The 15,239-nt window shown below is 40.6% G+C and overlaps 1 protein-coding gene across 5 annotated transcripts; it reads left to right on the top strand.

Moving 5' to 3' along the window:
* The first annotated feature begins 4,135 nt into the window (after nt 1–4,135).
* Nucleotides 4,136–14,995, top strand: lbr (lamin B receptor). 5 transcript variants are annotated; one of them, XM_026341385.1, is made up of 16 exons: nt 4,137–4,294; nt 5,233–5,308; nt 5,784–5,898; nt 7,129–7,303; nt 7,695–7,901; nt 8,215–8,313; nt 9,443–9,620; nt 9,917–10,113; nt 10,387–10,441; nt 10,699–10,893; nt 11,039–11,142; nt 11,393–11,518; nt 11,595–11,763; nt 11,888–11,968; nt 12,269–12,391; nt 13,061–14,995. In XM_026341385.1, the coding sequence occupies exons 4-16, from the start codon at nt 7,133–7,135 to the stop codon at nt 13,219–13,221; spliced, it is 1,866 nt and encodes a 621-aa protein (XP_026197170.1). In that variant the 5' UTR covers nt 4,137–4,294; nt 5,233–5,308; nt 5,784–5,898; nt 7,129–7,132; the 3' UTR covers nt 13,222–14,995. The 5 variants fall into 5 exon arrangements, with proteins under 5 accessions (XP_026197172.1, XP_026197170.1, XP_026197169.1 ...); XM_026341384.1 differs by having other exon boundaries at nt 5,233–5,898; XM_026341386.1 differs by lacking the exon at nt 5,233–5,308.
* The last annotated feature ends 244 nt before the right edge of the window (nt 14,996–15,239 follow it).

The raw sequence follows: 15,239 nt of genomic DNA on the forward strand, positions 1-15,239 counted from the left end.
CTTGGAATCAAAAACAGGTATCAGGTACTAGCCACAATTCTTTTCCGAGGGAAATTCAAAAAAGCAAGTAAAGAACAGATTTAAGTGTAGCTGAGATGTGCTAGTACCAAGCAGTGGTAAAATACTATTAGAAAGCCTCACATCGTCTTCATCTGGACCAAAGATTTAGTACCAAGAAATATTAGTCTGTGTTCATCATTCAAAAAGTGGAAGCAGAAGACCCCATAATCAAAGCAGTACTTGGTACAGAGACCTGCTAAGCTGAACAACCAATCAGAGTGACCTTTCTCACAGATATAACGTACTCAAGCGGCGTGGGTCCAACTAGTGCCAACTGTGCAGCCTTGGTGTGTCACGACCCTAACAGTATTTCCTAGTTAAAAGGGTGCTCCAGTGACTTTGATTCTCTAAACTGCAGCGTCAATGCCAAGAACTTGATAGTTGGAGTCCGTTAGCTATAGAAAATATTACTCAGCTGTTTTCAAATCATTATCACTAGTTATGTAGACCAGTGTTTTTAGTGAGAGGAATATGTAGAGAACCCCTTTAAATTATCAGGAGAACTAGCTAATAAGTTATTGTAGTGCTCAGCTTTTACACTTGAAATCCAAAAGGTTTGTGTATCAGTGGTTGGTGGGTCTCCTTCAACACAACCGCTCAAGGGCTTGGATGTTGGAGCTTAGCCTCAATAGATATTCCCCCTCAGTTGGGTTTGGGTCAAAATAGTCTAAAATACTAAATGAAAAAACTCCAGTTTAATCACAGATGTCATAATAATAATCCTTTGATTTGAACTTGAAGAGTTGTTGGCATCTGATTTCAGGTATATTTCATGCTCTCACTCTAAAGTTGAATCACCTTTTCATCTACCCTTTCAAATGGAAGCCTCTAGTCTCCTGTTTACACAGCATAAATTGCACTTTAAGTCATAAAAAACCCCACAGAGCAATCCAACATACTCTCACACCAGTTGCTTAAAGCCTCTTCGTGCGAACAGTGTGGCTATTTCACCAAAGGATTCAACCCGGCAGTTTCCTGCTTAACATAATCACTCTCGACAAAGTCGTCTTTCTTATTTTTATATCATTTTGTCAAGAGATCTAAAAACAGAAAGATGTCTGTCTCTATACTCTGTCCTTTGGACGTGATGGTAGGTGAAATGTTCTGTCCAAGAAAAGTTTCTCTTATGTGAAGCTATGTGGTTTGTGCCTTGTTCTGAAGTTGCATTTAACATGTCAAAGATATTAAGATGAGTAGTCATATCATCTAGGGACTATAATTGTGATCACACACTTGTTATTTTGTTGTCTTTCTTTTTTACATTATGGTCGTGTTGATTAGATGGAAGAGTTTAATGACCTTGGTACTGTTCCCCGCTAAGAAGATAACACCACGATCTTCTTTGTTTTCTACAAACATGTGGTTTCTTTCCATATACAGCTGTGAGGTCGCTTTCCTCTTTTCAAGCTCCGCAGTACAATCAAACCTACAAGACATGAGAACTGTACGGCTTCAAAAGTGATCTTCGCTCTGAGATGATTTCTTGAACCATCAAGCCCTGTTAGTCTGGCCACATGCCATTTTAAATGTCACAGAGATCGTTTGTATTCAGCAGCTTTGCTTTCTTTACACGCTTGGAAAATCTCTGAGATCAAACCAGTTTTGTCTTCTGCATCAACGTCTGCTCTGTGTTGCCGATTGAAACATTTATCTTTGTTGGTAATGTCCAGTTTTCTGCTGAGGGAACAGAAAGAATTGTGGATTTGCAGAGATGAATTTGTCAGAAGCATATTTCACAAATGGGTTTCTGGACGTATTCTTTTATCATTTGCATTGTACCATACTGTTCTCATAATAATTAGTCTTTCTTACATGCTAACACATTGTTTTGTTTGAGCAAATTAAATAAAAATTGCAATATAAGAAAAGTTGGTTTCAGATATATCTGACTTTATACTGTTTCAAGGTGTTTTACATGACAATACAGATCCAAAGTCTGCTACTACCATAAGGTACTAGTTATATCAAAACAAGCAAGGCTGCAGCAACAAAAGGAAGTGCTAATTTAATTTTTTATTTTTTATCCCCCCCCATGTGAATTTTGTGCTATTTCTACTTTCACACTCTCTGCGCCCCAGGTCAGCTTCTGTTTCACAGCCCATTAACTGTGACGGCACAGAGTGACGCATTGACGCTCCACAGGAGAAAACAGGAAGAGGACAACTGAACATAAGAACATGAAACATTTTTTCTTTCAGCCTGCCATGATGTGCACGCCTTTCTGCCGACAGTGAGCCGAGCCGGACTGCTGCTCCTATGCTGCAGGGTGACGGGACAAAAGAACTGAGGTCAAGACCAACATTTAAACCTATAATACACTAATTTGTGGTCAGCGCGTTGAGCTACAAAGGTGTATTCTCAGTGGAGTTTGATCTGGTGCTTCAAAATCTGAGGCATCAATATACTGGTCCTTTTTTTATTGTGCAAAATCAGGTTTTGTCCCTTTTTTCTCATCCATCACAACGCTTTTTTAAAAGGAAATTTTAATTTTGTGCACAAAAGAGAAGGTTAAGCTCTGTCTTTCATGAAAAGCAGCTTGGCTAATTCTATTTTTGTCTGCTGTAACAGAAACCCAACAACAGAGAGGGCTGTGGAGAAAGGCGAGGAGGATATTGAATCCTTTAACAACAAGAATAACGAAAAGAGAGAATACTTAATATTTGACTTTATTTTATCAGTTTCAGAATAAACTTAGCAGGGGGTTGTTGAGGGTTAAAGGGAACGTCCCACACTTTATTGGTTAGAGCAACATCAGTGTGCAGCCTCACATTACAACTCGCACACTGACGCTGCCTGTGGGCGGAGAGCACAGAGGTCTTGCAGTGCATCTGCAGTTCAGTTGAGGTTTTCGTTCGACTTGCAGCTTGAACCGGGGCCTGTGCTGTGCCACACTGTGCTGTGCCGCGCTCTGACAGGAAAACACTCTGATCTGCACGAGAGAAAGACAGGAAGCAGAGAAAGCACTGATGCTTTAACTAGATTGGAGAGTTTAAATTTTCAAAATCTGTTTTCTTTTTTCTACTGTGTTTATGAACTTTGGGTATAACCGGCAGGTGTGAAGAATATGTTGGCGACAGTCAGGTCTCCAGAGCATGTAGCTGGGTTTGACTCTCTCACTTCAGTTTATATTCTTAAGGTAGTTGGATGCAATCACAGTTTGTGAAACTGACTACAGAGATTTTGCAAATACTATTACTAGACCGTAATAATGAATAGTTCCACTTTTTGAAGAAGCGATTGCTTCCATAAGTGAAATTTCACTTTATCATGCATGGTTTCTTCAGTAGAAGTATAACTTAGTAATGTTTAGTTTCTCTTCTACCATTCATGGAGAACATTTTGAATGTCTGTTTCACTGCTTGGTACATGTATAATAATATGTCTAGTAAGATGATATGACAGTATACAACCCTGTTTTTTAAAAATCACATTCCCTGCAAACAGGGAATTATCATCACTGATGTGAAATGAGCACTTAGTGTGTTTTTGCTTTTCTTTCTCTATAAATGATTAGACTACATCTGGACTGTTACTTGAAGAACATTTGAAGAGAGGACTTTTACAGAAATACTGTGGTTATGATACTTTTACCTTTTGACGTGAACACACTAAATTGGCCTTGGCTTTTATCCAGGGCTAAATTAAATTTATTATATAGCCCATTATACACAGTCAAATGTCCAAAAAACGGTTTATCATTTATTTGTTATTATATAATAATCTATTAGTTAATTATTATTTCTTTTATTCCGTTAAGTGGATTTATATTTTACTATTTTGTTTTATTTTGAGCACTAATGTCCATGATAGCTGTGATGTTACACACGTTATTAAAGGATGGGAATCCCAAATAAAAGTGTCTCTGTGTTAAAGATGATCTGATGATCTGATGATCTGACATATGTCGTCGCCCTTCTTCCATTTTGAACTGTAATTTGACACCAGTAAACAAAGTGTTCGTGACTCCATCCAAACCAATCCCAGCGCAGTTAAAATCCAGCGATAACCAATCAGACTACAGAACCGTTTGAAATTCACGCCGAGCTAGCCAATCAGCGGGCTTCGCGCCTTCCTGGGCACTGGTGGGTTTTGCCCAGAGAGGGAGGGAGAACGAGCTCTACGTCAAACGTTAGTAAAGTCTGTTTTTAATATTAGGAGAATTTTATTAATTGCTAGGCTTGCGAAGGATTATTTTATCAGTTTTACTCATTGGAATAATTCGCGTAATATTAAGGTAAGTACTACTGTGTAATGCATGTGCATATGGTTTAAAATAGCAAATGGTTTTACGTTTCTCTTTGTTTGGAACTATGGGCTTAACGTTAGCTGAAGCTAACTCAAGCTGGCGGCTATGTCGGCTCCGACTACTTCTTGGAATCTTAAGTCGTTTCCCTTGGTCCGTGTATCGGCGCACGGAGAACATGTAGTTGATACGTTTTAGCAGCACTGAGGCTTTAACTCCGCCGTTAATGTCATGCTATACGCCAACATCTTGTTTAATGATATTCAGCCGTGCGACCTTCTGAAATTAGACGGTGCCGGGCTTAGTCTAAGACACTCTTTATTAGATTGTAACACTAACATTAGTCCACTCGGCTTCTCGATTCTGCGCACTTTAGCTTTTAAACTATTTTACTGCTCCCCCTGATCACTTTATCGTTCACTTCAGTTTAGTTCAACTTATTCACGAGTGTTTCTGGGTTCATTCGTTGGTGGATGCGCTGGGTTCTTCCTCTACACCAAAGTTATTTGAATGCATGACGTTTTCCCTCCCTTGCTCTCTGCCTCTTGTAGCTCTATCATGGCTAACGTTAACGTTATCTCGGAGCTAACGCTAACAGCGCTAACGTTGGGCGCTTTTGGTAAAAGATGCAGCCCCTACACTTTGTACTTGAGCTTTGATATGAAGACTGCTTGCATCCAAGAAGACGAGCCTCAAGCCTCACTTTGTCTGTCGAGCAGTAAAATATCTAAACTTTTTAGGCATAAAGGGGAAGCAGGTGCTCGATATGCTTTAATGGAGATGGGAAAGTTAGCCAGACATGCATTTGCCAAACCACCTAGCCAGCGTTGCTCTATATTTATTGTATAAACAAACATCGCAGTTAAAGAGCAGATGTAATAAAGCACACTTTCCACCTCTGTGTCACTTACAGACGTTTATTTTTGTAGAATCAGCTTTTTGTTGCCCCTTGTGGCCGTCAGGGTAAAAACAGCAAAAGACCGAAACAGCGGTTCTTACCAACCGGTAAGTAAGTTACCAGTGTGCCTCCAGACTCATGACACAGGATCGAGCCCGCTACATCTTACTTCACCACAGTTGAATTTATACTTTGTTAGTAGAAACTTGAAACACAAGGAGTAACTGGATGGTTTCGAAAATTTAACACCACCTCATCTGTTTTCCATGGGAGCTTCCAGGTCTAGTTCTCAGTGTATGAGGCAGTGTCCAATGTAAATAACGTATATGTAAAGTTAAAGAATATGTAAACTGGAGCTCTTGTGACTTTTAGAGATGTCATGAAGCTGTGCTGATTGTCCTGCCACTAAGGATGTTTATTAGTACGACACTAATATATGAATGCATGTTTTGATGGGAAATAAAGTTTAACCTCCACGTTACATTGGAAGGGGGTTGCATACCATGTGGAGCTTAACCACTGTTTTTTTAGCACAGATGGGTGTGCCTGTCTCACTTGTGTTTAAATCTCCACCCACGTTAGCTCCGGATCCTTTCATCAGCTCTGCCTGAGATCTGGTGGAAATCACGCTTCCACATCCCACATGGAACTCAGCAGGCAAGCCAGGAGAGCAGAGCAGGGCAGGGACTTACTTGTGGTGTGTTTAAATGAGATGGTTTTCACTCAGATGCTTTGGATTTTTGTGTTGTGCTAGATTTTGCCTTTGCTGTTAATCAGTGAAGTTATTTTGTGCTCGGCTTACAAGAAATTGATGAGGTAATCACTGGGTTTGATTGTACACTGGTGGGTTTAGTTGATAAAGTCCCAATGTCAAGTTCAATGTTATTGTCAAAGCTCTTCTAATTAAGCAATACCTTATTGCTGCAATACTTCCTCTGTGTTTAGATTTTGACAGTGGCGAGGTGACATGGCAAGTGATCTAAAATAACGGGAACATACATTTTCTTGCATTTATTTTAGGATTTTTTTTATTTATTTATTTTCCAGAGTGAACTGTGAGTCTGCACTTATTTGACTTGACGTTGAACTTAATGACAGCAGTAAAACTGACCCTGATTACGAGTCCTGTTATTTTATGGCTGTCTTCAAACTGGCTGACAGACGCAACGGCCACAGCCACTGTAAATTTTACTGTGGTGTGCAAGTAGCTGGTCTGGATTTTTCTCCCTGTGACTTCAATGTTGCAGCTCTTTCACACTGGCAGTCTTTAGTAAATCTAGCAGGGACAGGCCTGTCAGCAGTAGTGTGGTGGTTTTCTAGACATTGGGCCTCCCTGGCCACTAATGTAACATAATGCTGACTTGCTTTACCCAATTCATTGTGTCCAGTGGTGCACAGTACTGTTGGATTATTTTGCCATTCTCGCGTGCTATGCTATTTGTCTTATTAAAGTGTGTTGATGTGTGTGTTGTAAGCCAAAATATTAATCCATGGTCATTGTTCATTTATTGTTCAAGCTACCTTGACCAGCCACATGGCAGTGGACAGACATACAACTGTATGTCAGCTACTTAAATGTCAAAGGAGTGTATCACAATGACCCTGTTGAGATTTTGAGATGCTACTCATTATTCAATCAAAGGGAAGTTGGAGCTCATGCTGTTTTCCAGTAAAGGCACAAGGGGCGGGTTGAATTACAGGCATTATCATCAGCCCCCTGGTGTCATGGGTGTGAACTGCATTGATTTTGTTTTTTTGTAAATTATTCCATAAACATTTAAAATGTATGTGAATTGTCTATGTAATAGTTTACAATTGATTGAAACTTGGTTTGGAAGGTTTTTAGAAATACTATTAGTTTCCTCCCACTTGTCTTATGGCATCTTTTCCCTTGTCACTACACTTTCTTGCTCTCATTGTCTCTCAGGTCAATGACAATGCCTCCTGTGAAGTATCAAAGAGGGGACATGGTGATGGGCCGCTGGCCTGGCAGCAGCCTGTACTATGAGGTGAAAGTGCTGGCATTTGATAGCAAAAGTCAGCTCTACACTGTAATCTACAAAGATGGTACTGAGCTGGAGCTCAAAGAGCAAGACATCAAGGTAGGCCCATCTGCTCACAGTGTAATTTAAAGCGGTTTCATGTGCAGTACCCCTGTATCATTTTTCAGTGTTCGTGTCAAATCAGTACTGCCCACAAACATTGGGGATGTTAATCAAACTTAATTTAAAAGAGGTTTAGATTGAACTAAAGCCTAAACAAGTGGATGTTAGGGAAATGTGTCAATTGTTTTGATCACTTAATAATGCTGAAGCATTGTGACCTTTCTCGATCCAGCTTTTCCTTATCATGTGAGCTTTTTAATTTCTACATATTTTTAATATCTCATCTAGTCATCTCTGGGACTAGTTCAGCTGTACAACAAGCTGTTTTTAACTGTTAGCACAGAGTTTGTTTTGCCTTATCATGCCAATGTTTTATGTTTTTCTTCAGAGTACTGCTGGTTTCCAGCCCCGTTCCCGCTCTCGTTCTCGATCACCCGGCCGTCGCCGCAGCCGCTCACGCTCTCCAGCGAGGACCACACGGCGCTCGTCCTCTCGCACGGCTGCAGCTGTTGCTGCTGCAGCAATAACAGACAGTGCGGTGTCCTCTCGCAGGGATACAAGGCTGAAGGATGTGGAAGTTATGCTCAGCCCCGTGGTAAGTTTTATTATGTTCTGCCATAGAACTGATGATGCTAGAAAAGCAGATTAGTGAGAAAAGAATGTCATCAGAAAGTATGTATGCATTTGCATGTTAGCAGAAATTACGACCAATATCAAATGGCACCATTTTTTTAAAGGGTGTAAAATTTTCTGTCAAGCTGCAGATCATTGTCAAATGTCCTAATTCATCAGTAGTTTGTCTTTCTGACCAAATGTGATCATAACACTGACTTGTTCCCTGTGTCTGGCCCTCACATTGCCTTTTCCTTTTTGTCTCCATCAATCTCCCTCCATTGTTTAACGGGCAGCAGCAGACAAAGGAAGCTGAGAACAATAGCAACAATAGGCATGAAAAGAAAGAGGAGAAACAAAAAGAGGAGAATAACACAGCTAACAAAGTAAACGAGGTGAGTTTTATTTTGAAATTTAAAGAACCTGCTCATGTGTAGGGGAAAGTTTAGAGAGCTTGACAGTTCTCACATTTTGGAGAAAAATGTATTTACGCAAATGAATGGTTCAACTGTGAACTGCTAGCTGACAGTGTCCGTGTATTCTTAGCACAAACATTAGTGTGTTTGGAGAGAGAAAAAAAAAAGTGGAAAATGTTTAAATGAGCACTTAGACATTTCTGCCATTCACTGTATTTATCTATAAGTATGTACCTGGAATTATCTTGGGTTTAAAAAAATGTTTTAGCAAAGAAAAAAACAAATCTGTGTGGGGCCTGTTAACAAAAACCAAAAACAACTACTGTTCCAGGCGCCACTAGCTTTCTAATAGTGAATGGGCTTTGAGGTAGGTTGGAGCTAATGGAATGTCATGATGTATGCATGTTGAGAGAGAGAGAGAGAGAGAGGCTCCCTCACAAGATTTTGCTTCATTTGGCCAGTCACATGTCAGAACAACATGTGCTGCCTCTTTACTCTCACTGCTTTCAAAGCAGGTTTGCAGGCTTCTTTGTGTAGACTAAGTGTTACAGATATGCACTTGTGTGTTGGGTCAGATCAGCCAATTTCTGAAGTTCAAGTCTGAGGTTCAAGTTGCCTCAAGTCATATGATTGTATACTTATGTAATAATTTATCTTGACTGACTCATATTAAAAAACTGCTCCTCTTACAGACATTCATCGATTCTTATCATAAGAAAAAAGATGAAGAGTTTGTAGAAAGAAAGAAAAACTCAGCTGCTGCTTACATTCATGTCATTTTGGACTAAACAATAAATTGTCACTTCTTTGGTCTGGATCACTAATATAGATAAATTGTTACAAATAAAACGCCCAGTTCTGATGTCTTTGTGACATTTACACGATAAACTGAACCAGAAAGTGATATAGAGTGTTTGACATTACTAAGACTTAGAGATGTGCACAAACTTTGTTGACATTGTTACCCTGCACCTTGTGCAGCATTTGAGTTTGAGATTGTACATATGCACATTTTTAATTTACACAGTTAAATAATTAAAAAATCCAAACAAGCCTAAATGTTTCTGTTTGTTTGTTTGTTTTGGGGTTGTTCCTTTTTTTTCTTCAGACAACCGAGGCGGAGCCTGAAAAGAATCAGGGCCGTTACAATCTGCGGCGCAGGAAGGACGATGGAGATGCCAAACCAGCTGAAACTAGACCGGAGCAGCTGGAGGAGAAGGAAGCCAAGAGAGTTGGAGCCCTTGCTTCCACCCTCTCCACCCCTCTTGACTTTGGAGGGAAGATAGGTAGGTTAAAGGCTAGTAGCCTGATTACCCTGCTGTAGTCCAGCGCTCTCACAAATGTAGTTGCTCACACTTGGTGACAGATAATTTATGCGTTTTCTTTTTTGATTATTGGAAGAAATATACAGACAGGCTTTTAGCATAATCACATCTGTGTGGATTTCTTGCTAGTCTGTGCTATTAGAAACTGCTCAGGTTACAATTTCCTTAAAAAATAAAACGCTGCTTGTCAAAATATGACACAAGGCTGTAATGTGGCTCACCACATGAATTTCCCTGATGTATTTTCTCCCATCCAGGAGCTTACTTCTGGTTGCTCTTTCTGCCAGCCTGGGTTTTCTTCTTGGTTCTCCAAGTCAACCGGGAGGACCCCAGCTTGACCAACTTCCCTCCTCCTCTACCCCCCCTTGAAGCCTTCTGGGATGCCCAGGCTCTTGGCTTTGTCATCCTGTGGATCTTATTCCAGGCCCTGCTCTACGTTACACCCGTTGGAAAGGTGAGAAGAGCAGGACACACAAAAAGCTTCTTGCATTATCAGCACAGTATTCCACTGAAGCCAGTACAAACAGTCAGATAAGGTGGTGGCTGTTCTTTCTGTACAGGAAAGACATATGAGCCGGCACATTTTCTATGTAGCTCTAGCAGGAGGCAGAAGGTGGATTAATGCAACAGCTAATAACATGCTCAACAAGAAGAAGAAGACCTGATTGAAAATATACTGTTAGTCGCCTTTTAATCCCTCGTTTTCTGCTTGTTGTTTCCCCTGTAGTTGAGTGAGGGCATGCCACTGAGGTCTGGGGAGAGGCTGAAGTACAGAACCAATGGTGAGTCTGTATGAAGCGCACAGTTCAGTTCCCACTGAGGAGAAACCGAGCCAGGGGTTGCCTGTAACTTTAAAAATTGCCTCAGTTAAATTATTTCATTTTAATTTGGGACGGTTAGTGAAATAGGACACAGTGATTCCATGTTTCCACTACTGTTCCCTTAAGCCTGACAGCTAGTTTAGAAGTAGTACATGTACATGTTGAGATGTATTCTGTTCTTTCTCTGTATTTGTCTCTAAACACTTGTCTCCCTCCAGGTTTCTTTGCCATTGTAGTGAGCGCCATAACAGTGGCAGCAGCAGTGCACCAGGGTGTTGACCTCACCTACATCCACAGCCACTTCCTGCAGCTGGCCACGGCCTCCTTACTCATCTCCATCTTGCTCAGCGTCTACCTATACATCCGCTCTCGCTACGCTGCCCCAGAGCAGCTGGCACTGGGAGGAAACTCTGGTAAGGGAAGACATGCAGAGTTAATGACTGAGCATTGAGAAAACATTCTGATGTGTCTCTTGTTATTTCATCTAATTTGACGGTAGTTTGTTTTACATTGAAAAATGTGCTCCTTTCTTCCTTTTTCCCCTCCATGTTTCTTCAGGCAATGTGGTTTATGACTTTTTCAAAGGACATGAGCTCAATCCCCGCATCAAAAACTTTGATCTGAAATTCTTCTGTGAGATGCGCCCTGGACTGATTGGCTGGGTGAGTTGTTGTTGTTGGCCAGAGTAAAAAGATATTACTATGGTCAAAACTGCATGTACAGCTAGATACCCAGCTGTAAGTGTCGTTTCAGCCTCTGATTTGTGGCATTTACTCTGCGAAAGTGCATCAAAGTAAAATTAAAAACACTGTTGTTACTTGTTGATGTCGACTTTAGTGATGAGGTTGCAGACAATTTGATGATAATGATGTTTTTGACTCAAAAATGTTTTATCTGTCTGGTTTTGTTTAGTGTCTGATCAACTTTGCGATGGCCCTGGCTGAGATGAAGCAACACGGTCTGGATGCTCCATCAAATTCCATGATCCTTGTCAACCTCTTCCAGCTGCTGTACGTGGTGGACGGTCTCTGGAATGAGGTAATGCTCGGCGCAGCACAAGACAAATGAGAAATAACATATAAACCACATCACTGACTGTGGGTTTCGTCTTCAGGAGGCCATTCTAACCACCATGGACTTAATGCATGATGGTTTTGGCTTCATGTTGGCCTTTGGTGATCTGGTGTGGGTTCCCTTTACCTACACCATGCAGGCATATTACCTGGTCAGTCACCCCAACCCGCTGAGCCTCCCAGCACTCGCAGCCATCGTCATCCTCAAACGTGAGTAGAAGAACGTCAAACTGAATTGAATAACAAACAGTGTCCAGGCTCTGTCTCTGTCTCGATTGAAAGGAACCATTCCAGTTGTTGATGCCGACACGTTCTCTTGGTCCTTGTCTTTCAGTCGTTGGATTCTACATCTTCAGAAAATCCAACTCCGAGAAGAACGCCTTCAGGAGAAACCCGGCAGACCCCAGACTGTCTCGTAAGTCCTGCTGCAGCTTTAGGGCCCAATATGAATCAGTAATGTGAGGGGAGGGCTTGACTAATATCTTCAGTGAGGATTGGATTAATGTTTATTCATTCTGTCCACTGTACGTGCACCGAAATCCTCTGACTTAGCTCACATAAACTAAAGTTCTGGTTCTCGTCACTAAAAAACTGTACACACACCAGAATGTGTCGCTGTGTTAAGTGTGATCAACAAGACGTGTTGACAATATATTCAGGATAAACGGAAGCTGCAGTTAACCTCTGCTGACTTTTGACTTTCTGATCTCTCCAGACCTGAAGACGATCCCCACAGCTACAGGGAAGAGTCTTCTGGTCTCTGGCTGGTGGGGTGTGGTCCGCCACCCTAACTACCTGGGAGACCTCCTCATGGCTCTGGCCTGGTCCCTACCCTGCGGTGAGTTCACTTCACATTTACACCACAAGCAGCCAAACGCTAAGAGCAGTGAATCGAGCAGCAGGAAAACAGTGGTGGAGTACAGACAAGCACAGTGTGCTTCCTGCAAGGACACACACAGTTGTCTTTTATCTCTTTACTGAACTCAGTCTTTGCTTGAAGAAGTTGTAAAAGCTGCAGTCAGAGCAGTGACCTAAATTATCCTGGAAGGTGTCCTGATATATTTGGAAATTGGGTGGGGTTAGTGATCTAGCTGTCTGATCGTGATTTCTTTAGTAGCAGGCAGCAACAGAAAGCAACAAGAAATCATTTCTGGACATGCATGTCCTGCTTATAACAAGCGCGCTGAAGGCTTCACAGATTTACTCCACCCTGTGACCTTGTTTTCACTATGGACAGAAACAGTACAGTGATTAGAGTCATTAGTGTGTCTGTTGTTGGAGATCTGACCACATTTTACAATAAATTCATAGCCTGATGCAGATTGTTCCAGTGTGTCATCTGTACTCTGTAACCTTTGCTGTGTTGTTACTTGAGCACTGTTCAAAACAGAATAGTCAACATGAAGCACAGGGCTTTTGTTTTGACGGGATCCATGACAAAACATGTTCAACGGAATAAAACGGCTGCTAACAACCCAGAGTAAAACATTTTTCCATGTGCGTGCAGGCTTCAGCCACCTCCTGCCGTGGTACTACATGATCTACTTCATCATCCTGCTCGTGCACCGGGACTCCCGCGACATGAGCGATTGCAGGAGGAAGTACGGCTCGGCGTGGGACGAGTACTGCCGAACTGTTCGCTACCGGATCATTCCCCGTGTCTACTGAGGAAGCAGCCACCGGACACTCCTGAGCTCAGGCCTTTTTTCACGTTGTTGTTTTTTTTCCACCCAGCATCACGGCCACAAAGGCTCTCAAATCCCAAATATGAATGAACTGACTGATTTGAGTTTTTAGAAGTTTTGTTTTAAGAATTTTGAAATGTTGATTCCGGACTGAAGAACCTGCAGTACATTGAATTTTTGGATGAAAAAGACTCATTAGTATTATAAACTGTTCGAAGATTTGCCTTTTTTTAAAAATAGAAAATATTTTAAAAGCTAAAAAAAAATGTGGGGAGATAAGCGCCTCTGCTAGGAATGTCTTATTAGGATGTATATTTTTGTACATACACAATTGTTTTTATACTTATAACACACCACTTGCATCATTTTGGGTAAGTTTTACTCTTTGCTCCTGTTTCAGAATGTTACAATATCAGCTTAGCTGCAGTGAATTATTGTAAGTCCGCTTCCTGCGTTCATTATACAGCTCGTGTATATCGTGAAGGACGGAATCTTTCTTTCTTTTTAAATCAGCTGTACAGTTAAACTAGTACTCATGTTCCTACTCAGGACCCAGATGTTTGATAGAAAGTTGAATTGGAAACATTTACAAATATTTTTTAAATAATTTTGTTGTGTATAATTTTATATAGATATCTAGTTTTGATGAGTGTAAAATGATTTTTTTTTTCTTTTCAGAGGTTAAAACAAACGTGCACTAAAGCATAAAGGAATTTTAGTTGTACCAGTTTCAAAGTGTGTTTGATGGGCTTTGCTACCTCACGTTCACTCACTGTCCCTCGTCTGTCCTCTGGGAGGCAGTGTGTGTGTAACTGTGACACGTCACTGCTCGTTCCTCAGTTCAACAGTAATGTCAACACCCGTTACAAACTACACAACACAGATGTTTCTTTCTTGTAGAATTTTAGCCTCAACTCTTTTATTTTCTTTTTTTCTCCTGGATAATTTCCTGGATTTGATCATTTGTCTTTCTAGTCACTGGAGCATATTGTTAATTTCCCATAAACTGCCATGAATTTGGTTTTGTACCTACATAAGCTTTAATTTGCCAGGCTGTGTAACGATTACCATTAATGAAGTTTAGACCGTGACTGCAGCTGTGGACTGTGTTAGCATTTTTTTTTAACCTGTGCATTTGCAAAACCAAAAAAGTATTTTAATGCCTGTGCAGCTGTAGAGAATTACATAAGTAGCAATACCTGAACTAGATCCAAGTAGCATTTTTCTGATGTGCTGTGACCCTGTAAATATCTTGTTTTTTTCTTTTTGAAAAAATAATTTTACTGAGAAAAAGAAATGAGCGTAGGAATAGAAATATTTCTCAGTAAATAGGCTATTTAATGTTGCTTTTTATCTGGGTTATGTCATTTTTTTAAGTTATATTCATTTTGATGGTCGTAGTGATGTTTACACCTAGATCTGACATGTTTCTGGGCAATTCTTCAAACATGGAATCAAAGCGATGTAGAATAGTTTGCTACAATCATTTCCCGACCACAGAAAGAAATGTCTGATACTTGAGCCGCCATCTTTGTTTGTCCCGGGGACACACGGTGATGTTGTTTCCTTATGTCACGGTGGTAAACTGAGTCAAAAGCTATTGGATGTATTCTGATATGTGACAAATAATGAAAAATACTTTTTCTTTTTTTTTATGTCAATCAGGTTGCAGGTGAGGATGATTCCAATCTGACAATGACTGGGAAAGCTTGTGTACAAATAATGCAGCATAAAATAAAGATTTATAGTACTTCCTCTTTCTGCTTTCTGTGTACTTTCATTTATGGCCTTGTTGAATGAAGGTTCTTTTTTTAGATAATGTCATATTCAGTAGAGGCCACACTGAAGATACACTGACTGGTGCCAGTCAACAGCATGAAAAAGCTACTGAAATACCAGAATGAAAATGAAAAGCATGGAGGCTCACAGGTGCACTGGAGGGCATTTGAAAAAACAAAGTAACATAAGATAATCAGTGGAGCAAATAAAGATTATTTATTG

Source organism: Anabas testudineus, chromosome 24 (genome assembly GCF_900324465.2).
Source record: "Anabas testudineus chromosome 24, fAnaTes1.2, whole genome shotgun sequence".
NCBI classification, from domain to species: Eukaryota; Metazoa; Chordata; class Actinopteri; order Anabantiformes; family Anabantidae; genus Anabas; species Anabas testudineus.

What these genes read in the sequence shown, in the direction of transcription:
- lbr (XM_026341384.1), top strand. Translation starts at nt 7,133, where the DNA reads ATGACAATGCCTCCTGTGAAGTATCAAAGAGGGGACATGGTGATGGGC. An exon ending in TCAAAGAGCAAGACATCAAG is followed by an intron (nt 7,304 to 7,694) that starts GTAGGCCCATCT and finishes GTTTTTCTTCAG; the next exon opens with AGTACTGCTGGTTTCCAGCC. An exon ending in GGCAGACCCCAGACTGTCTC is followed by an intron (nt 11,969 to 12,268) that starts GTAAGTCCTGCT and finishes TGATCTCTCCAG; the next exon opens with ACCTGAAGACGATCCCCACA.